Here is a 22,630-nt window from a genome sequence, read left to right on the forward strand (position 1 = left end):
TCACATTTGAGACCAGCCGACTTCATCCAAGCGAAGGAATCGGTTGGATTGCTGTTCTGTTCCACACACTGCATGTACACACGATGCAGTGGCTTCTCAGACAGCTTCTCCACAAATGACCGACTGTGGGCAGACTTGGTAAAGGACTTCACCTGGTTTACTCCCATCGCTGTACCGTCCAGCAGTACATCACCATCAACAAAATCAAACCTCAAATTTCAGATTGTGTCCAACAAACTTGGCACGCTTAAAGTAGCTGTGGAATTCGTTGCTTTCATTGTAAGTCTTGCCATGAATTGGTACATACGCATAAACGATTAAGAGAAGAATGAGGCCTGTGTGCGCTGTTATCAGACATGATCCTCTTGGTCAGGCTCTTAAGACTCTGGATGTCTTGTTTTCTCCAATCAACTACTCCAAAGGAATAGGAGAGGACTCACACAGCAAACGTATTGGTGGCTTTGACCTTGTTTCGAGCATTTAGCTCTGAGCTTCAGATTTTCTTTAAACGAGATTTATACTCGGCCCGAAGTTTATCTTGAATCTGGGCATTCTGGAGCTTGTCTCGAACATGCATTCCAAGATAGGTGTAGGCCTGAACTTCCACAATATGCTCAATACCCCCTCCCCCTTGTAACCTGACTGATCAATCATTACTTACCTTGCCTCGTTTCAAATGAAGAGTTTTACATTTGTCGAGTCCAAATGTCATGCCAATATCATTAGAAAAGGACTCTACAAGGAGAATCTGTTCTTTCAAATTGGCATCTCCTTTGGCAAGGAGCTTGATGTCATCCATGTAGAGGAGATGAGTAAGAGGTGTTAGGGATCTGTGCTGAGGAGGCCCGGGATGGTAGCCCTATTGAGCAGAAAACCCAAAGGGTTCAAAGACAGGCAAAAATGCAAAGTCCCACTGAAATAATCCCCTTCTGATTGGAATAGATTCCAAAGTCTGCATCTCATGTTGAGTCGACCAGCAACTTATTAACACTTGAGCAAGTTAAGTAGTCGCCCAGGGTGGTCAATACACCAAAGAGACTTCAGAATCCATTAGTGAGGGACAGGGTTGGAGTCAGTCCATCACATGGAGAGGTTGCGGTGAACATTTTCTGTATAAGACGTTGATCCCTGCACCCCCAACATCCCTTTCTCGCTCACCTCTGCTCTCTATAATATATGTCATTGGAAGAGCAGCAAGATGACAAGGGGTTTGTAAAACACACTGTGAATAATTTGTATTGAGTATTCAAACATGTGACAGGGCGGAAGTTTTTGAAATCAGTCAAGTCTCCTTTATTGGGCAGGAGTATTGCGCGACCTTTGCATAACCATGGAGCAACATCACCTGTGTCCACACGAGAGTTAAAACAGTGACGTAATGGTGTTTGGACGCAGTGAAACAGTTTCCATTTGTTCTTTATTTCAGTCCAAGCTTGTATTTTTGCCTTAAGGGAATCGACAATTTGGAGAAGTACCTTTTCTTTTGTTGTCTCGTACTGTAATTCTAATTTTCTCCAAATTGCCTTTTGTCGTTTTGACAAGGGATACCCTGACGATCTTAATTTGAGGCACAGTTCTATCCAGGAAATATATTTTCTAGTTTCTCTTAATTTTACTTGGAACCGGTTTGTCTTTGGTTTATTGTTCTTAGTAGTAGAAGAATTTTCTTCGGAAACCGTGTGAAGGTTCGAGTGGCAGCATAGACACAGCAATTAACTTCATGTAATGGACAGTCCGCAAAAAGTTTCATAGAAATAATGTTTTTTAATAAATCAATTTCATTTTGGGGAAAAGACTGGCTGGTTTTTTTTGATTGGCCTCTGTTAAAATCATGCCATGATACTGTGCAAGAAAGCATAGAATCTCGGCGTTAGATAAACCAAAGGAAATATGGATCCCAAAGAAAATTACATGGAGATGATACTACCTCTGCTTTGGTCCATTGTCTTTGGCAAGTTCGGCACAGCTCATGTAAAGGAAAGATTGAAATGCATACGATGAATGTAGAACATTTCACTTAAATACTAATTATCTTGAACTTTCAAGATACTATGTTGAATTTTCAAGGTACTAAGTTGAATGTTCAATATTAGTACTTGATTATTCAATAAAGGTAGGTTGAATTTTTAAGATACTAAGGTGAATTTTCAAGATATTAAGGTGAATTTTCAAGATGGTCTGTTGTATTTTTGTATTTTCAAGATACTAAGTTGAACTTTCAAGACAGGATGTTGAATTTTCAACATACTAAGTTGAATTTTCAAGATACAGGATGCCGAGAAATAGCGGAGCATGGCCCTAACAGGCTTCCATAGTTTTTAAAGGGGGTGATCGAAGTTTAATAATGGAGAGCTTTATTTCAAACAATGGATTCACAGCTGTAAATATGCAAACCTACCGTACTGGACCAGTGTGTACATTCCAGGCATATGAAGGTGGACCGCAATCCCCGATTGATCACATCCTCATTCCACTCGACCTCGAGAGGTGGGTGTTGAGACCAGCAGTAAAGGGAGATAACCCCCTGAACGTCTCGGACCATCACCTCATCATATGTAAATTTCAAATCTCATACAGGACCACAGATATAAATGGTGATCCCTTTCACAAACCAGCTTGGGGAAAAGCCTCAAGTAGAAACGCCATAGTGGACTACACTTATGCAGTGTCACACACGCTATGGGGAACTGGGATGCCATCAAAGGACTGTACTGATGACACACTAGATGTATTCTACGATACTATTATGAAGTCACTCAAAAAGGCAGCAGATGAATGCTTGCCGGTAAGCAAATACAGACCTCACCTAAAACCATTCTGGACCCCTGAAGTGAAAGCTCACCATGCTGGGATGACTCATGCTAGGAAGCAATGGCTGAGCAATGGCAGACCTAGAGGCATGCACCACGATACAATCAGATGGTACAAAGATGCCAAGGATACATTCAGAAAGGTGCTGAGGGAGGCGGCAGAGACATATGAAAGGGAACATTACAACCACATTGACAGATTGTGCGATGTTGACCAAAAGGCATTCTGGGCATTAATTAGAAAAGAAAAGGGCAAAAGCAGCATAGCTGCTATCAAATCGGAGAATAATCTCGTTCAAGATTCCGGGGAGATTTGCAAGGTACTAGCAGCTCATTTCAGGGGAATACACAGCGACAAGGAAGAAGCTCACTTGGATCCGGACTTTAGAGACTCCATAGAATACCAGATTCACCAGCTGAAACAACAAATAGCTACTACAAAACCGGTCACAGCAAACTTAATGACAACTACAGATGAAATAAAGAACCAGTGTAAATCACTGCAGAACAATAAAGCAGCTGGACCTGATGGTCTACAGTATGAACACCTGAAATATGGAGGTGATCAACTTTATGAATGCTTGGCAACACTTTTTAATAGATTCATAACGCGGGCATATATCCCAGAGGCATGGAAAGAAGGTTGTAGCATACCCATCTACACCTGGATCTTCAGGTGGGCAGCCCCGACAAAAGCAGATGACATCACTCTCCTCAGCCCAGTCACTTCTCACGTGCAGGAAATGGTGAATATGTGTGAAAGGTACAATGCGCAGTGGCGTTTTGGGTTTTCAGCACCAAAAAGTAACACCATGGTATTTTCAAGAAGAAGGGGAGAGTCAAAGAGCAGTTTTCTTCTATATGAAAAACAGATACCTACTACAACGAGTATAAAACACGTCGGTATTGACCTTCATTGTAACATGGACTCCTGGGATAGAACCATCAATGCGTGCACAAAGCTGAAAGCATCAATGCTGAGGCTACAGAGGTCAGGGTGCGACGGCAGAGGCATAAACCCGTTGACAAGCGCTAAGGTGGTCAGATCAATGTACTTGCCAAAGACATTGTTCGGCTGTGAATTATGGTCAAACCTGGGGAGAACTGAAATTCTACCCCTCGAAAGGGCTAAAAGATTCTCTCTCAAGCTGGTGCAGGGATTACCCAGTAGGGTCCGTACAGACATCTGTAGTGCATTAATTGGCTTCGACTCTATAGAGTCATACATTGATACCAAGAAACTTCTGTTCCTTGGACAGCTTGTACACAATCCCAATCAGTATCTGAGTAAGAAGTTGCTGATGACAAGACTATTTCTATTTAAGCACGATTGTGTGAAGACGCCATATGGATTTGTACCCGATGTAATGGAGATCCTGAAGAAGTGCAACCGGGTAGAACACATGCAATCCCTTTTGGACACAGGGACATTTTGTAAAGCTATGAAATGGAAAGAGCATGTGAAAAAACATGTATTAGAACACCAGAGAACGACATGGCATCAACGCCTGCACACAGACCCAGACCTACAGCAGTTTAGTTAAATTCACCACAATTTTGAGCCACATGTGGCATGGAAGGTAGCAAACTCTCACCCTGAACTGAAAGATGCGTGCAAATTCATCGTGTACCTAAGCGCAGCGTGGCGTAATGGACAGGCTAAGGGAAGATGTACACTATGCGATAGGGTTTATGAGGACTTTTTGGTACATGTAGTGTGCCAGTGCTCAAGTACGGAACAACAACGAGACGAGTTGTGGTGCAACATACTATCCATTGAGCCAATAGAGCTGAGTGTGAAGCTCCACTCCTTGAATGGTGTGGATTTGGTTTGCTGCCTCTTATCCTGCAGGCCTCCAGTACCTCTACACAGAGGGGATGATAACTTTTATGCTTCAATGGTGATCAGTGGACTATTCAGACTGTGATTCAGTAAAACAGTAGGTTGTGAACATAATCTAGCAGACTTGCAGGCTTATGAGCTTGGACACTTTGCCCCCCACTCTTGGAATTGTATGTAGCGTCGAATATTCGCATCATCAAATTTAGAAATTGAATACATTTCTCACATTCTCGCATTCCTGAAAGTGTATATACTCCTGCACTCTCGAGATTGCACTTCCCATCGCATTATCGCATTTGAAACTGTATACCCTTGCACATTTTCACAATTTCTGATGTAATGGAACTCTCCTAAGGAGGAATAAAGAACATAATAACCGATTAATTACTTCTTGCTAGACAATACCCATCCCCGGCCACTAAGCACCACCAGGAAATGCTGTCCTATCGTTTGGCTTTCAGTTCAAGACAACGAGGCAACACCCACGCACGCCTTAATTATCGTTCGGCTCTTACATCAGTTTATCTTCTTCCATATGTATGGAAGACATTTTTCATTTTCTTTCCGATTTCATTTAAGTGCCCATTTCGTTTTTATGTTTTGTCATTATTTTCATAATAATTGTACATGTTTGTAAGTCATGAATGAAGGGTGCTGTCCCAAGGCGAGGAGAACGAATTCACATCCATACATTAGGTTTTTTTTTGAAAACTGTCAACATGACCAGGTACGTGTTTGTTTAGCGGGCGATGTAAGAAGTAGGTCAGGCTTTGTATGGGTGTAAATATGGTCTGTTATCAAGGCTGTGTGGTTGATCAAACTCTAAACAGGGTCATGTCTGCTTATCTTGTAGTCTTGTCATTAAAGCAGGAATATGTTTTGCACTCTTTTAACCATTACATTTGAAAGACTTGTGGTAGTCTTAAGCGGAACACCAAATTTATTCTTGAAAAATATAATTCATACCGCGGTCGTCTGCATCACTCTCGCCCGCCAACGAAACCACAGACAGATTACGTAACTGTCGCCGGAGCACTGCAGAAACCCGCAGCATAGACGCTCGATGTGTGTGGAAGTATGGCCTAAAAATATAAGATATAGCAAGGTGAGGCAGTAAATCGAAACAAAATGGCTGAATCCGCCAGGTCTATAGGTTCAGATTTCTTTTCAGATTTCTTTTCAGGCATATGTCCTGACTTCGTCCGAAGAAAATGTCCTGACTTCGCCCGGTATAACTGTTGAAAGTTTTAAATGGAAATAAAAGCGATACTTTACAAACGTCAATGGAGTATACATTGTGCAGTTTTTTCAACGATCAAAGTGAGAGAAGCGTTTGTCAGACCGAAAACGAGCCGAGGCGAGAAGGTCCGCCATTTTGTTTCGATTTATTGTCACACCTTTCTATGTCTTATATATACATATGAGCTTTAATTAAGCACCACCAAAATAATTGTCGATTGTAACAAAAAAAGGATCGAAACAGAGAAGTCAACCAGTTACATCTTAATATACATGCAGTTAGCATGAAATTTACGTGCTGACTCAAAGGCATGCTTTTCATGGTAAAGTACTGTCATGGTACAAACGGTGAAATGAAGTGTTCTCATTGCTTTCTTATCGGCGCTTTAATAAGTGGATAGTGCTGAAATTGAACTTTTTTGGACATGCAGAGGTGTAGACTTTCTGAAAATACCAGATGGCAGATTATTGGTCCTGTAGCAGCATTGGGTCCAGATTGAACATCAACCGAACTGTCATTAAGTAACATGCAACTTGTAAGGAAACATGCGGCTACTGGTTACGTTAGCAATATCCAGCCAGGGGAGATAACCAAAACAGCTCTTCTCGTAAGCACAAAAACATGGTCAGAAAACAGGGGGGTGCGTCTACGCGCATTTGTCACGTTGTTTCTGATTGCACAAAGAATACAAATAAACCAATGAAAAGAAGGATAACGAAGCTAGACACACCTTTTTCATAATTTGAGAAATGTGACGTCAAATGTTGACTTTGCGAAGGTAAAAACATCCGAAGTGTAAACTGCATATTTATGCAAAGCTCACATGTTTGTAAAAATTCTTATAGTTAGAAGAATCATCCAGCTTCAAATTCCACTAGTAATTGTATTTTTGTAACAACGTGTTGATGTCGAAATAAAAATGGAAACGATCCCATCGTCTATACCGGAAGTATCTTTCGCTTGCGATGAAGCAACCGTCCTGGTTCCAGGGCCACCCATTAATGTTGAGAGGCCCCTGAACAAGGATGCATACAGAGCCTGGCAGCTGAGATCGTATTTGTCAACAAACGTGGATATATCATCTTTGGTGCGAAATAGGTGAGTGACAACATATTTCATACGATATTTCATGCGATATGATACATCTTGAACTAATGAACGGATATAAGCCATTTATTGCCGCCGATCAATCCAATTTTAACACATATTTGGTATAAGTAAATAGCCTGCACACTGATTGAGTAGACGTACTTTTTAAAATGAAATTGACATGTTTATCAACAATGAAATACTACTGACAGTGAGTGAATTAAAATGTGATTGACTGTTTGTATACACAAGTTAGTAGCATTTGACAGTTGAGCATGATGACATTTCATGTTGTAAGTTTATCATCTCCATTTTCAGTTGCATGGGCTGACCAAATGAACAGAGGATAGAGAAAATGCCAGGCTACTTATGTTTTGCAGAATGACACAGATTGGTGGCTAGTGTTATATCAGATTCGCATGATTAACATGCAACCTGACCTGTATGCTGTCGTTAGGATTTCTTTGAGGCATTTATACCTGCTATGCATTGTTAATTTGTGAAAGAACAAGACCAGGTACTCTTTCTAGGAATAACAATATTTCTTCGTATGTTGTACATTGAACTTTGCCAAAATGGATACATAAGCCCCCAGGATCATTGCAACTGAAACTGTATTTGCTGGAATGTATTTGCCTAAGTATTTATGATCACATTCAAAACAGACCTCATCCCTGACCTCTAAATATCAGATATTGTGTCAATCCATCACGTATGAGATATTGTAAATGATATAAAAGGACTAAGCTGAGATTTGTTTGTCACTGGGGCCAAATTTAGTTTTCAACCCAGTGATATATATTTTATGGATTACGATGTAGCAGAAAAACTATATTTATTCAATTTGTAGTGGCACTATGTTGTCTGTCTTAAGTAAGGAGCAAGAAGTCCTTGTATTTTACTTGGTTGTTACTTATTTTGACAAACTTTTGTTAACATCAAACTTGCCCTGCATACAGTTATTGTCTTTATCTAGTCATTACTACATTACTGCATGTCATGTTTATGATGGTGTTGAAACAGATGAGTTGGATACTACTCCGTCAGTTACAAATTTCAAAGTGGTATGTGTTAGATATATTACTTTTGTTGCCAAACATACAGACTTGGTGCCAATAAACAAGTACAATGCATACCAATATTTTTCAGAAGTGTAGGAATACTTGTAAAAATTACCCTAGCAAGTACTAGTATATGGCTAGAAAGAAATAAGGTAGCTTTTTGATGGAATGGGTATTCGAATGCTAATATTTTTTTAAGTATTTTTTTTTGTTGAAAACAAAGTGTACTTGATAAATTATCCCTTGCCCTAGCTCCACGTAAAATTTCATGTAAAATGTTACAGGCAGAACACTAGATATTCTTCTAAATACATTTACATATGTTTGTGTCACATGACCTTCAAATTTTATGATCGAACGTAATAAAGCTATAAAATATTCCTTTTTTAAATTTAATGTCGCCCTTTTGAGATAGAAAGGCCTGTTGTACCATGACAATGAATATGTATGCTTATTTTGATGATGCTTTACTCACCTTTAGACATTAATCATGAAAACTTTGTATAAAAAAGCTTTCAAATTATTGATATGGGGCTGCTCTTACAAGGATAGATTTCCATACTGTATATTGTAAACATGTGACTGCTGTCACCAAAATGGATAGTCAGGATACCATTACAAAACTAGAATACTAAAACATTTTTTTAAAGTGCAGAAATATTTTTAAAATATTCCTAACCAAAAACAACCAACAACGTTCTTTTTTTTCCTCAGGGTGGGTGTCTTGTAAATCTAAGACCTTTTTAATAATTTTTTTAACATGAAAATCAAAGTGTTTTGTTGTTATTGAAAATTCATTCTAGTTACACACCAAATTTTGTTGAAAAATTCCCATAAATAAAAAATGACTGGTTATGCCTAGTTACGTCAAGGATCGTCCACGATCAGGGAAGCCGAGAAAGACCACTCCCCGTGATGACCGTGCCCTAGTTCGCCTAGTGAGACGCAGAGTTTGGAGAAGGAGTAATGAGGCTTATCGACAGCGGATGATTCATGCAGCTGAACCCTTTGGTGGTAGCACTGTAATGGTGTCTGGTGTCATCTCCTATGATTGTAACCTGAATCTTATCACCATTCAAGGGGCACTCAGTGGTCAGAGGTACCAACAGGAAGTACTGGAAGCTGCTGTTGTCCCGCGTTTTGACAACCACCCCTTCTCCAGTCGGTCAGTATTGATGGACAACAGTGCTAGGAACTGGCCCAGGCTCTTCATGGGGAATGGCAGAGAATTCCAATGATGCGCATTCGGCGTTTGATTTCCAGTATGAGGAGGAGGGTTGCAGCAGTTATCCGAGGGGATGCGAGGGGAGGATACACCAAATACTGATGTCACCATAACTGTTGGCTCAGGATTGAATAGTGAACATTTTCTGAGAACTTTGTGCACGTTGGACCATAGTTTTGGACATAATTATTGATAACGTTTTTAGTGCCAACATTTGAGCGTCATTTAATTACACGAAAGTAGCAGCAGTGTTGGTAGTTGATGGATTGACACTTTAGATGGTTCAGTTAACGAAATTATAACCACGTGTTTGGTTTCCACATAATGAATGACCAGATTGTTGTGTTAAACACAATCTTATAGTATGAAAATGGGTGGTGCTTAATTAATGGTCATGTGTATATTTAGGTCATACGTCTGTATATATCAGAGTCGAGCGCCTATGACCCTCATTAACGTCATGTGAGGAACGACTTTCAGTTAGTTGTATGGAAAATGTGAAGGAAGTACGTCATCTTCCTGATTTCTCGACGTCAACAAAAACATATGAGCAACTGCCGTGTGCTAGAACTGGATGTTTCCTAAGTAAAGTCTTCTAGCAATGGCAAAGATAGGGTTGTTTAGTTTACAGGTTCAAATAAATTACATTTTTATCATACGTAGTAGACGTCATATTTTAACATGAATAAATATCGAGGTAAAAAAACACAGAAATGGGATGAGTTCGGATCAGTCATTATACTATCCAGACATTAGAAAACCTGAAAAAGCCCACACTGCATGTGTTGATACTTTATTACAAACAGACAAGAACTACCCCACCGCCCCGCCTCTGATGGGCATCCACCCTTCGTAATGACGCACTGTTTAGGTTGAAGAAATTAATCTTGATCGTGATGAGCGAGGCTGATCATTGTTTTCGAACAGATAAGGCCTAGCAACACCACGCGATTTGACAGAATCGTCTATGAAAACAAGTTGTCAGTCGGAAACTAGGCAAAGCGGGAGACAAACCTAAATAACAGTAGACTGTGAGAACATATAGCTTTCATTTTTCACAACAGCTGATGCGATTTCAGGTTTATACAAAGCTATAAACGTGGCAATTTATTTCCTGAAATGATAGGAAAACCGTAGAGCAAATGGGGTCGCGCAGCGTAGAGAGTATAACCAGTCTTCTTATATGCGAGCGAAGCGAGCAAAAGTTGGCAACGCACTACCCTCTCTTCGGTTCGAAAAATATTTTTCATGTGAAAGTAAAATAACGCCATCATCAAAGGTACACTCGCATTGCCCCACTTGGTTGTGCTTTTAGATTTGGAACCCCATATTTAATAATTACTCACGTGAGATATATTTTATTCAACATTTAAGCTTACAACCAATAAAGGTGTATATGTATATACAAACTAAAACAATCACCACTTTGTACTTTTTGTGATGCTGAGATAGAATCGACCATTTATTTATTATATGAATGTAAACATGTCAAAAAGTTGTGGCAAGATCTACTAGAATGGATTCTAAACAGACACCCATTTGAGATTAAACGCTGAAACCATTATTCTCGCACTCAAAGAGAGAAGAAATGATGTACTAAATTTCATTTTCAAATTAACTAAAGAATACATATATTCTTCACTCGATGGTCTGAAACCAATATTGAATTACAATTACCAATTACACAAATTTAATGCATACTCCCACTGCAAATATGACACTTTTGTGACATTCTGGTCATCTTGTCATAATCTATTTACACAGATAATAGCTTCGTAATTTGACTTGCTCTGTGCTCAATACACATATATGCTGAATTGTCAATGCTGTACCCAGATCAAACAGAAATAAGGTGATACGAAAATGAAAGCGATTGGCGAGATGAACATACATCACACCGGTATCAGTGCATCTATAGCTGCTCATTAGCTAGCAGACTCACACACATGACAGTCTCTCATGAATATTGTCTTCTCTCCAGTCACTATGCCGACCAGACCGAGGCAGCGTCAAGAGCTACTTTCTCGCCGGAAGGAGTATGACCTGGTTTCCGGTAAGACATGCGCAAATCTGAGCCCATCTGGAGATCGTTATCTTTCACACGACCAAAGAACTCACTAGATACCCCACACTGATTATTCTCAGATATGGCGTTTGATATGTCCATTAATGCCAAATATCGTGACAAACAGAGAAGTTATGCGAATGAGATCAATGTTTCAACTACAGCCTGTAAATGCTCACCAATTTGCTGCATTCATTTGATGTCAATGTTTGCACTGCTTATACAAGCAGTCATATCATAAAAAAATGTTGAATATTTAATGATATCACAGTATTCTGCTGTACTGAAGGTTTTAATATCACGATATCACGACACCACTAAAACCACGGCCAGAGACAAGAGTTGGTTTTAGTCTGCTAGCTGAGGTAACCCCCCAGCTTTTCTTTAACATCCCAGTCGCGATTGCCCGGGCAGTATTAGAACGCTCTACAAATAACCGAGTCTAAACCAGTTAGTCCAGTGGTTCAATCTATGAGCATCTATCTATGCAGTTGTCATACGATGACATGCATCAACCAGGTAAGCGAGTCTGACCACACGATAGTCTCCCCCTACCATAACCGTGTTTTGCCAGATCCTTAAGGATCAGAGAGAACACACGGCAGCTTATGTTTACTGGGTGTAATATTTCCTGTCTTGTTTTCTTTGTTTAAAAACATAGATGCATAGAGATGACATGTCGTCCAACGTCCACAAACACTTCGTGTTCTGGGTATTTTAATGTGTACATTTATATGTATATCAGTATCGAATATTTCTACAAACCTCTCTATAACTTCACGCTGAGGATCATTATGCGAATATTGCTGATGATTATATTTCTATATCCCTACAGACAATTTTCCAGCAATATCTCCAACAAACGGGTCGGGTGGTCAGACACGTGGTTGACACGTGTCATCGTATCCCAACTGTGTAGATGCTCATGCTGTTGATCACTTGATTGTCTTGTCTAGACTCGTTTATTTACAGATCGCCGTCATATAGCTGGAATATTGCTGTGTGCATATAACAGCCATACGACCAAACCTTCCGTTGGAATACCACAAATAATATCTGCTCCACTGCAGGTTGGGGCGTCTCTCTTCTCCAGCAACATCGGGAGCGAACACTTCGTCGGCCTGGCTGGCACGGGGGCTGCAGCAGGAATAGCCATGGTTGCGTATGAGTGGATGGTGAGATCAGCTTCTTGTTACATACTCTCCTGCACGGTCACATTTGACAGTCCCCCAGGTATCGTTGAAACTATTTCCCATATATGTTAATATTTAATATTTTCACTATACAAATGCACTTTAACTTTATGAAAATGTTTGCTTGCATTTGTTCGCGTGTTCGCATGTCGAGAACCTTTTAAATTTAGGTCACCCTCCCCCGATCTACCACACCCAGCTCACGTAACCACACACGTGAGTCTCATGTGGACATTTTCCGTGGGGCATCTCCACAGTGTGATGAATTCGAATGTCTCTGGGCACCATCCTAAAAATGCAGAGGTGACATACATGACTCACCTGTGATTACACAATTCCATTTAGAAAGTGGTCAAATGCAACATGTGTTATGTTGGGATTTGACGTTCTTAGTAAAGTACGACTCACCTGGTTTTATAAGCAGATAGGAATCATGTCAAGTAATGTCCTCGATTTGAAAAAATGACACAGTACGTTCATTTATTATTTTAATTCATTTTATCTCTTCACAATGCACCGTAGGCGTTCTGTCAATCTGGTAATCAAATCCTATCATCGTATCACACTGGTACACAGGTGTAAGTTTCTTCACATCACAGAAAGGTTAAACTTGACGCCAGCAGTTATCGGAATGATACCACAAAAACTCATGTTTTCTTCAGACAGCATCGACACACATTATATCGCTCTGACAGGTCTCGTATAATTATTAAAATATGTGTTTTTGGTTTATGTTTATCGCAGTGGTAAAGCGTCTACAAACGCTTGATAGTATCGACGAGGGTTTCACGTGCGTTGTACGTTTTCTCTGTCAGCGATCTATAGAAGCTAACGACATTGATTTGTGGTAGACATTCATGTTCTGTGCACAGGTTTACGTAAATTTTATTTAAACACCTATTTTCAGGTAGCCTGGAAAACCCCACTTCGCTTCATTACGTATTCATTTTGACGTTTAATTTCCTACCAAGGGGAAAATGAAACAAATTTCAAAGATAGATAGATGTTCAAAACAAGTATGTAATGCTGGTCTGTTTCATTTCCAATGGCAATGACTTTGTATACACTGTATACGCAGATGTTCCAGGTCCATTCTATTCTAACTAGACTGCGATGCAATTAGATCATGACCACGAGAGGGGGTCTTGTTTACACATGTAGGCTCCCGCTGCCGTACAGAAAACGCATAAGCATATGCCATAAACAGTTGTCAAAAGCGTCACGTATCTATCATCCCTCAATTCATGCCGTGTCTATGCATCCATCCACCTATTTATTAACCCATCCATCAACATGCATTATTTATGTTTTCATGACATGTCCGTCTATCAATCCGTTATGTATCCATCTTCCTGTATAATACTATATATCATAAAATTCCACCCATCCATGAGTTCATCACGTGTCCATCCGTCCATAAATCCAAGCTGTCACTTTGTGTCTATCTCATTCCATGAGATTACCATATGCCCATCCATCCATTAATTCATGAGATTACCATGTGCCCATCCATCACTCCATGCATTCACATTTGTCCATCCATCCATCACTCCATGTATTCACATGTGTCATCCATCCATCACTCCATGCAATCACATGTGTCCATTCATCCATTACTCCATGCATTCACACGTGCCCATCCATCCTCTGATCCATGTGTCGATGCAGCCACCGTGTATTCATCCATCCATCCATCTATTCCAGGAAACACCCCAGTGGTACGGGGCACACTTCACATCGCATACGATTACAACTTATATAGTGTGTTCGTGCTCATCGTGTAAAGTGATGATTAGTGTGTACATAATCATCTTGATTCCAACTTTTGTGTCGTTTACCACAATCAAAGACAGGACTGCAAGGTTTCACTGGCGTAATGAATGAAGCATAAACCACCTCCCATCCGGTGGTAGTGTCACAGTTTGTCACTGACATGATGGACGGTATATTTACCTTGTCAGTATCAGCCACCCAATTGTCACACAACCTCCAAGGAGGCCGTAGAATCTCTGGATAAATGATCAGTTGCCTGGATGATGAGTCGTACCTTAAATTAACTGTGTAAACAACTTCAATTACATAGTCACGTGGCAGACACAGAAGTCTGTCTTCAGTAGAAACTGGGTTGTACATCGTACACCACATATCAGTGAAATGACTGCTAACATTCAACTTCTACCAACGATACAAACCTTGTATTAGACAGCCTCCCATGGAAACAGCCAGGCTGAGAATATTGACAACTTTGTTTCAGTCTATGTCTCTTGTTCTATGTCAAGGGTGATATTGTCGCCTTTGTCTGTTTCAGTGTATGTCATTTGTTCTATGTCAAGACTAATATTGACGCCTTTGTCTGTTTCAACTTATGCCCCTTGTTTTATGTCAAGGGTGATACTGTCGCCTTTGTCTGTTTCAGTCTTTGCTTCTTGTTCTATGTCAATTGTGATATTGACGCCTTTGTTTCAGTCTTTGCTTCTTGTTCTATGTCAATTGTGATATTGACGCCTCTGTTTCAGTCTTTGCTTCTTGTTCTATGTCAATTGTGATATTGACGCCTTTGTTTCAGTCTTTGCCACTTGTTCTTTGTCTGGGATGGTTGTTCCTGCCAGTGTACACATCAGCCGGGGTGAGTATTTGGTAGAGCTGACTATATCGATACAGATCATAGAGATCGATAACCGTGAACTGTATATCATTCCATTGTCAATAAATATGGGAGAAATAACTTTTCAAAACACAAATGTCCGGAAAAACTGAAACAAATGGATGTATTTCACACCTCATGTAAGTGGTGACATGCTTATGTATGGGTTACTTAAAACACAGTCTGAACGTAACTGAGATGCAGCCCATTAATAAAGTCCTAACTTTGTGTATTGTGTGAGTGAAATCAATATTTTTTACATCACAAACCGTTTATGTGCGGTATTATCGACGCAATGTTCACAATTTTGCGCATTGTTCATATCCAAAATCATTAACCATTTTTCGACGATATCTCCTATTATCGATCGTCATAGCCAGTCTTCTATTTGGTAAGCGTTTTACAATCATCTTTGGTACAGACCTTTGGATACTATATTGTATGCTGCCGAATATTAAGACAATGCGATAGTTTGACATCTACAGTCAGAAGAGACCGCTATGTAAGCCTAATGCATCTCTTTATAGATAAGCGTTTTATATTTCACGCGTGCGAAAGAGCGTCTTATCCATAAAGTTTGGCTATATTGTACTTTCCAACTTCTAAAGTACCACCTTGCAAAGTCATGTTTCTCTTTCCGAAAATGATTCAATCCCGAGTCTTACATACACACCTGTGATCTGCTCCAGGTGTACACCCTCCCGGAATATATGGAGAAGAGGTTTGGGAGTCAGCGTCTGCGGTTGTATCTCAGCGTTCTGTCACTTGTACTCTACATAGTCACCAAGCTTGCGGTGAGGGAGGCATTGATTATAATCTACATTGTCTTCACCATCTACATTTGTATCATCATCTGCTGTGTCGAAATCACCTGTAGTCACTATTTGTCAACATCCACGATGTCATCAGCACCTGTTGTGTTGTCACCGTCTGTTTTGTCATTACCAATGGTTATGTTGTCACCATCTGTGATGCCATCACCATCGGTTACATTGTCGTAACTAAATAATGTGTCGTCACATTGTGCAATATCATAACCATCAGTGACAATGTCATCTGCTTTGGCGTCACCGTCAGGTATGTCGTGACAATCCTGTATGTCGTCACCATAGCCACAAGCGTTATTTTGAGGCCTGAAGGGCATTTCTTTTGCCTCATTGGGATTAGAACTCGCCTGAACATGTACATGTAATATTTGCAGCAGTTTATCAAATTGATTCAATCACGAAGTTGGTTTGTTCGGTCTCTTTTACTCTCTCAATAACGTTGAAGATTGAATATGGCTCTTTTGAGACACACGTGACAATCATTTACCTCGTGGTGGTCCAGTATCAAAAACATTCTGAACAGCTTGGGACACGCCAGTTAAAGAAATGAAATATCATAAAAGTAAACTTTCGTGTTTATGTCTCCTATTTAAAAATAGTTGCTTTTGTTAATATACATTAACAGCACACTGTTTCTTCGTTGATGTCCATCCAGTTTTCTCACACAAACGAACCTTCACACTTACTTTAAAGACAGTAGTAAATAGTATTCGTCTTGAAATATTTGCCTCCGTGTGCAATCGACTGATTCAATCCGAGGTGTCCCTCAAATAACATACTCCATGGCCTAATCTGAATTATTGACCTGTTTAGCCTGGTACTGTAGGTCAGCATCTACGCTGGAGGTCTGTTCATCAAACTGGCTCTAGGATGGAACATGTACATCTCTATTATGGGACTGCTCGTCATCACGGGCATATACACTATACTAGGTGAGTTCAGTTTGTCCGCCACTGTAGTCAGCATTTGCACAAGGTTATAGTGCCATGCTGCTGATAATACTTCTCGAGAGCTATATGATAACAGATTCATGTCGACCGATAAGATCTTGTCCAGTACTGATCAATTTCAAACTACTCAGTTTACTGAGGACACCTTGGTTATGTCTATACGATTTCTGTTACTTCAGACGCAAATTTACTGACAATCTTTGACCATGTCTGTGTGATGTCTGTTGATTTATGCCTACAGACGCAAATTTAGTGACAACCTTTGACCATGTCAGTGTGATGTCTGTTATTTCTCTGAATGCAGGTGGTCTGGCAGCTGTGATATACACAGACACGTTCCAGACAGTCGTCATGACAATCGGCGCCTTCGTCCTGGCAGTTCTAGGTGGGAACAGTTCCATACTCCATACAGTCAATGATAGCATCAATAGTACTATGTACTTGGAGAGCGCTATACTCCATGTACTAGTGTAAGCTCAAAGTGCTGCAGATTTGTTAATCTGATTACTATTACCCCGGATAACCCAGACTTCCTGTTCGGCGTTGGAAAGTTAATGATCTCACGACTTATTTTCTATTTTCGCTGCTTAACTTCAAGTGATTCACCTGGGGCCACATGTCCACAGGACCACATGTCACCACACTTACACTTTAATTACTTAATTAAATATCATGATACAAAGTCAACAAGTACACTAAAAGGGACTATTGGGTATTTGTACGCCGCCATTAACACCGCTTACAATACTGTCCAGGAGTTAATCCTGCTTCTGTGGTCAACTACAAGTATACAAGGTAATGGAAGAGAGCTGTCGCCACTGCTAAACTGATCCTGCTCGTGACACAAATAACGAACACAAACACATGATTTAACAGTACTCCAGTAAAGATTCCTGTATACACTGGCTACACACTCAGTATCTGATATCTAGCAGTTGTATATCTCCCTGTTGGAGACCATTAATACTTCGGATTGCACTGGCAGGGACACATACTCAAACTGTCACTCGACTCGACACAACTTGGCAACCCATAAGAACCACAGACAGACGGACGGAATGGCACTCAGAATACCTACATTACAGAGTATCTTGACGTCATTAGTTGTTTAAATTTGTTTTCAAAACAGATTGCTCACCCATGTTCTGTCACTAAATATCTTGTCTTCATAAGTGGTTGTCATTGTTTGGACATTATATACTGAGGTGGGTGTTGTTTATACGCCCGACCCATTGGCACAGGATGTTTTGTGGCGTTTTAAGTGAAATGTAACCGTTTTACGTTTTAAGTAAATATCTGGACTGGAATTTTCGCAATGTCAGAAAGCAATCGGTGCTCAAATGGCTATAGTATTACGTTGTCTATCTCATTTCGATTTTAACGTTTCTTCATAACCCTAAGTCTTGTGTCAGTCAACAAACGGGACTACAAGGTCGATTGAAAGCATTACGAGGAAATATTCCACGCTAAGCTGGTCATACATCATCACGATATTAGGGCCATTACTTGTCAAGCGCCTATCACGTAGCAGAATATTTGTTTGCTTTTGTCAGGGTTTGTCAAGGTCGGCGGATTCGACAACCTCGAGCACCTGTACATGAACGCCGTTCCCAGCGTGAGAGGTAACAACACGACTTGCGGCTTCCCCAGGGATGACGCTTTCCACATACTACGTGACCCCCTCTACTCCGACAACCCATGGCCTGGACTTCTGCTCCAGTCGTCGCTGGGCTGCCTCTGGTACTGGTGTTGTGACCAGGTAAATGAGACTGAGTTATCCCCCTTCTATATTAGTGTTGTCCCATCTTCACTAGTTCCCTGTGCTGTTTGCACCAGAGACACATTACATGGTCTCTGTTTGCACTCACAGGCCCTCGTGTCATTGCGGGGATTAATGATATTTTTTTAAATCTAAATATTTTAGGCGGGTGGGCTGCACCAAAGTGTCCGGCCTTGTCTATATACATTGTAGTGTGAAGCGTTTCAAGTCGGGGTCATCTAAAAAATTTCATATTTCAAAAAAAGAACAACTTTAATCCTTGCAATGACACGAGGGTCTGTGCTCTGACGAGGTAATGTATTCGTCAACACTCGCACCTTTCCGTAATCTTCAAGAAGACATGCATCGGTATTCGGCTTGTCCCGGAATAACACGAGTGGGTCACGAGTGAGGGTAATGCATGCGGAGTTATCTATCTCCCTTTCAAAGGATGATCTTACTTTCGCTAGGCAAGGCAAAGGAGACAGCTGCTTTATGAACTCTCCAACGACCCAGAGTGTTAATAAATGACAGATGTTGTCTTTTCAGTTTGTCAGGACAAACTGAGGCTGGGGGGTTAGGAGAGAGAATCTGTTTTTGCAGTTCGTCTTGGCCAATATGTACATGCGTGAGAGCACCGAAAATCCAATAACCTGGTAGCCCTGAATCTCCTTGTGTATCTCTGTCCAGGTCATCGTACAGCGGTCCTTGGCAGCCAAAAATCTGTCCCACGCCAAAGGGGGGTCAGTTCTGTCGGGGTACCTCAAGCTGCTCCCACTGGTACTCATGATCTACCCAGGCATGATCAGTCGGGCACTCTACCCAGGTATATGTCACGTTGCCAAGGAAACGTCTTGCTGGCGCTTGTCGGGAGATTAAAGATTTTTGGACAATGTTAACATAACGATGCCAGATGAATACAAAGCAGTTTGTCAAGAAAATGGTAGGCTGTGGTTCCACATGATCTGCATAATGTTAGAACTGAGCACAACTGAAGTCGCCATGAAACGTGTTCATGATAGGGAGACTAGTCTTTACTTACATACACTGGACGTACACCTGACCGTAGGTTGAAGGTGTCCAAATTTTCGGCTGCTTTAAGCTCCGACAATACTCGAACCGTAGCTAGTTTTAGAGTCAGTGAGGATAAACAGACAGTAAATCGTTTCGTGTTTTGGACCAACAAAGTAAGCTTTTCTCTTAAAGTTGCTACAAGGGAAACAGAAAGAAGGTAACATGCCAGTTAGTTGCTGATGCTCAGACAGACTGAACTGTTGGAGCCATTCGTCAAGGCTCTAGTTACAGGTGCCCGTTGAATTCATGGAGGTATTATTGCTTTGTTTTGTTTCATATGCACCGCGTTTAGGTAAATAATGTTTGAAAGCTGCACAATTACTGGCAGCCTTGTTGTCCTAGGTAAACAGATGTCTGTGTCTCGTGTTCGCAGATTCCGTGGGCTGTGTTGACCCTGCGGAGTGTGAGCGGTACTGCGAGAACCCCGTGGGCTGCTCCAACATCGCCTACCCCAAGCTGGTGCTAGAGATCATGCCTACAGGTGGGCACTCAGTGCGACACGTGGCACAAGGACAGTTACTTCTCTACACCTGCACAGGGGCACTTACACCGCGGCACATGACACAAGGGGCACTTACATCTCTACACCTGCACAAGGGCAGTTACTCCATGACACATAGCACAGGGGCAGTTACTTCTCTACACCTGCACAGGAGCACTTACTCCTCGAAACATGACACAGGGGCACTTACTTCTATACACCTGCACAGGGGCAGTTACTCCTTGACACATGACACAGCGGCACTTACACCTCGACACATGACACAGGGGCACTTACTCCTCGACACATGACACAGGGGCACTTACTCCTCAACACATGACACAGGGGTACTTACTTCTTGACACATGACACAGGGGCACTTACTTCTCTACACCTGCTCAGGGGCACTTCTGTACACCTTCACAGGGACACTTACTCCTCGACGCATGACACAGGGGCACTTACTTCTGTAGACCTTCACAGGGCACTTACTCCTCGACACATGACACAGGGGCACTTACTCCTCGACACATGACACAGGGGTACTTACCTCTGTACACCCTCACAGGGGCACTTACACCTCGACATCTACACAAGGACACTCACCTCGCGACACCTTCACAGGGGCACTTACACCTGACACATGGACACTTACACCTCGACAGATGCACAGTGGCACTTATACCTCAGTACAAGGCACAGTGGCACCTGTTAGGCTCATGTCCCTTGCTGGATTTGTCAGAATAGACACAAGCTTCCCTCCTGTCCGTGCAGGTCTCCCGAGGTCTGATAATGGCTTCCCTCTTATCCGTGTAGGTCTTTGGGGATTGATGATGGCTACCACCTTGTCCGTGTAGGTCTCCTGGGTCTAATGATGACTTCACTCTTGTCCATGTAGGTCTGCGAGTTCTAATGGCTTCCCTCTTATCAATCACTCAGTTTATTGCATGAAGGCCAGTGGCCCATATACAAAATATATATGTATAGTATGTACAACATATACAACATATGACACGTTACAGTGAATCTCTTCTCAATATGAGCACATGATGAATAAATAGAGCTGTCTCATGTTGTAATAGGGATGCTTTACTTGAAAGTATTGAATAAAGTTTTGTAGCATTCTTGTATGATCGTAGCCATGGCGGGAAATACATCTGCCTTAAATCATTATATACAGGACAGATAAAGAAAAAGTGAAATTCATTCTCAACAGTGTGTTGCAGAATGGACAGAGCCTTTGTGATTATATAACGGATGAACATCTTCCTTGATCGATACATAACTCATTTAGACCAGGTCTCAGGCTTATAAAAGCATTACGAAGGTTTGTATTACGTAGGTTGTATAGATACGACTCGGATTCAAGTAGAGATTTAAACTCACGATAACAGTCATATCTTGAACTTTCATACATAGATGAATGCCAGTCCTGTTTAAAGATATCGACAGCCCTGGTACGAAAATGTTTGATATATGCATTAACATCGCCCAGGGTTTGGGATAACCAGACGAATCCAAAGCCGTATCTAAACAAAAGACTGCGAATATGGGTTGCCCAAGTGTTTTTACCAATATTATCAAGATGAACAATCATATAGTAGGTTTTTTGGGGGCAGACGATGTTCGGGCATATTTATTATTTTACCCCAGTACTTTAAACAGCGAGAGTAAGAAATTATGCACAATGGGGATCTCCCACATTCACCGTACACCATACTATTAGTGGTAGACATACCAACATTTAAAAATCTTTTACATGAAAGAAGGTGAACCTTTTCGATGACATAAAATTCCTTGAAGCCCCAGATTTCAGATCCATAGAGGAGAATAGTCTGCACTTGGGAATCAAACAACTTGAAAAATATACTGGGACCAACAACCCCCAATTGTAGTAAAGCCTTTTCCCCTCTACTTGCCAAATTAATGACGGATTTATTCAGGTTTAGTGTATGTGTAAATAATGTCCCTAGATATTTATATTCGTTGACAACGGACATACGTTCACCTTTAAAAAAACATTTCTCTACACCTGCCGTTGGGCCACCCTTTCGAAAAACAACAATTTTGGTCTTTTGAAGATTAAGGTCAAGTCGCCAGTTATCTGAACAATGTGATAGTCTATTAATTTGCCTCTGAAGGTCAATAACAGTGCTTGACATTAGGATCACATCGTCAGCAAAAAGTAAAATAAAGAGTTCAGCAAGGTCAGGAGATAATTGGATCCCATGCCTGCCGGAGTGTATAATGTCAAAATATAGTTCGTTCATAAAGAATGAAAAAAGTATGGGGCTTAGAACACAGCCTTGTCGTACACCAACAGGGCAATCAAAATAGTCGCTGAAAACATTATCGCATCGAACGCAAGA

General features: G+C 41.0%; 1 protein-coding gene across 2 annotated transcripts in view; it reads left to right on the plus strand.

Annotated features, from left to right (window-relative positions):
- LOC137273117 (sodium/mannose cotransporter SLC5A10-like) overlaps window positions 1–22,630 on the plus strand; it is a 35,439-nt gene that overhangs the window by 3,506 nt on the left and 9,303 nt on the right. For both annotated transcript variants that reach the window (XM_067805575.1, XM_067805576.1), the window contains exons 2-10: window positions 11,250–11,321; window positions 12,404–12,508; window positions 15,093–15,152; window positions 15,860–15,964; window positions 16,824–16,929; window positions 17,252–17,332; window positions 18,501–18,706; window positions 19,397–19,532; window positions 20,154–20,261. In XM_067805575.1, the coding sequence (XP_067661676.1) occupies window positions 11,250–11,321; window positions 12,404–12,508; window positions 15,093–15,152; window positions 15,860–15,964; window positions 16,824–16,929; window positions 17,252–17,332; window positions 18,501–18,706; window positions 19,397–19,532; window positions 20,154–20,261 (979 nt within the window). The remainder of the gene's footprint in view (window positions 1–11,249; window positions 11,322–12,403; window positions 12,509–15,092; window positions 15,153–15,859; window positions 15,965–16,823; window positions 16,930–17,251; window positions 17,333–18,500; window positions 18,707–19,396; window positions 19,533–20,153; window positions 20,262–22,630) is intronic.

The sequence above is a fragment of the Haliotis asinina genome, chromosome 2, assembly GCF_037392515.1.
Source record: "Haliotis asinina isolate JCU_RB_2024 chromosome 2, JCU_Hal_asi_v2, whole genome shotgun sequence".
Lineage (NCBI taxonomy): Eukaryota > Metazoa > Mollusca > Gastropoda > Lepetellida > Haliotidae > Haliotis > Haliotis asinina.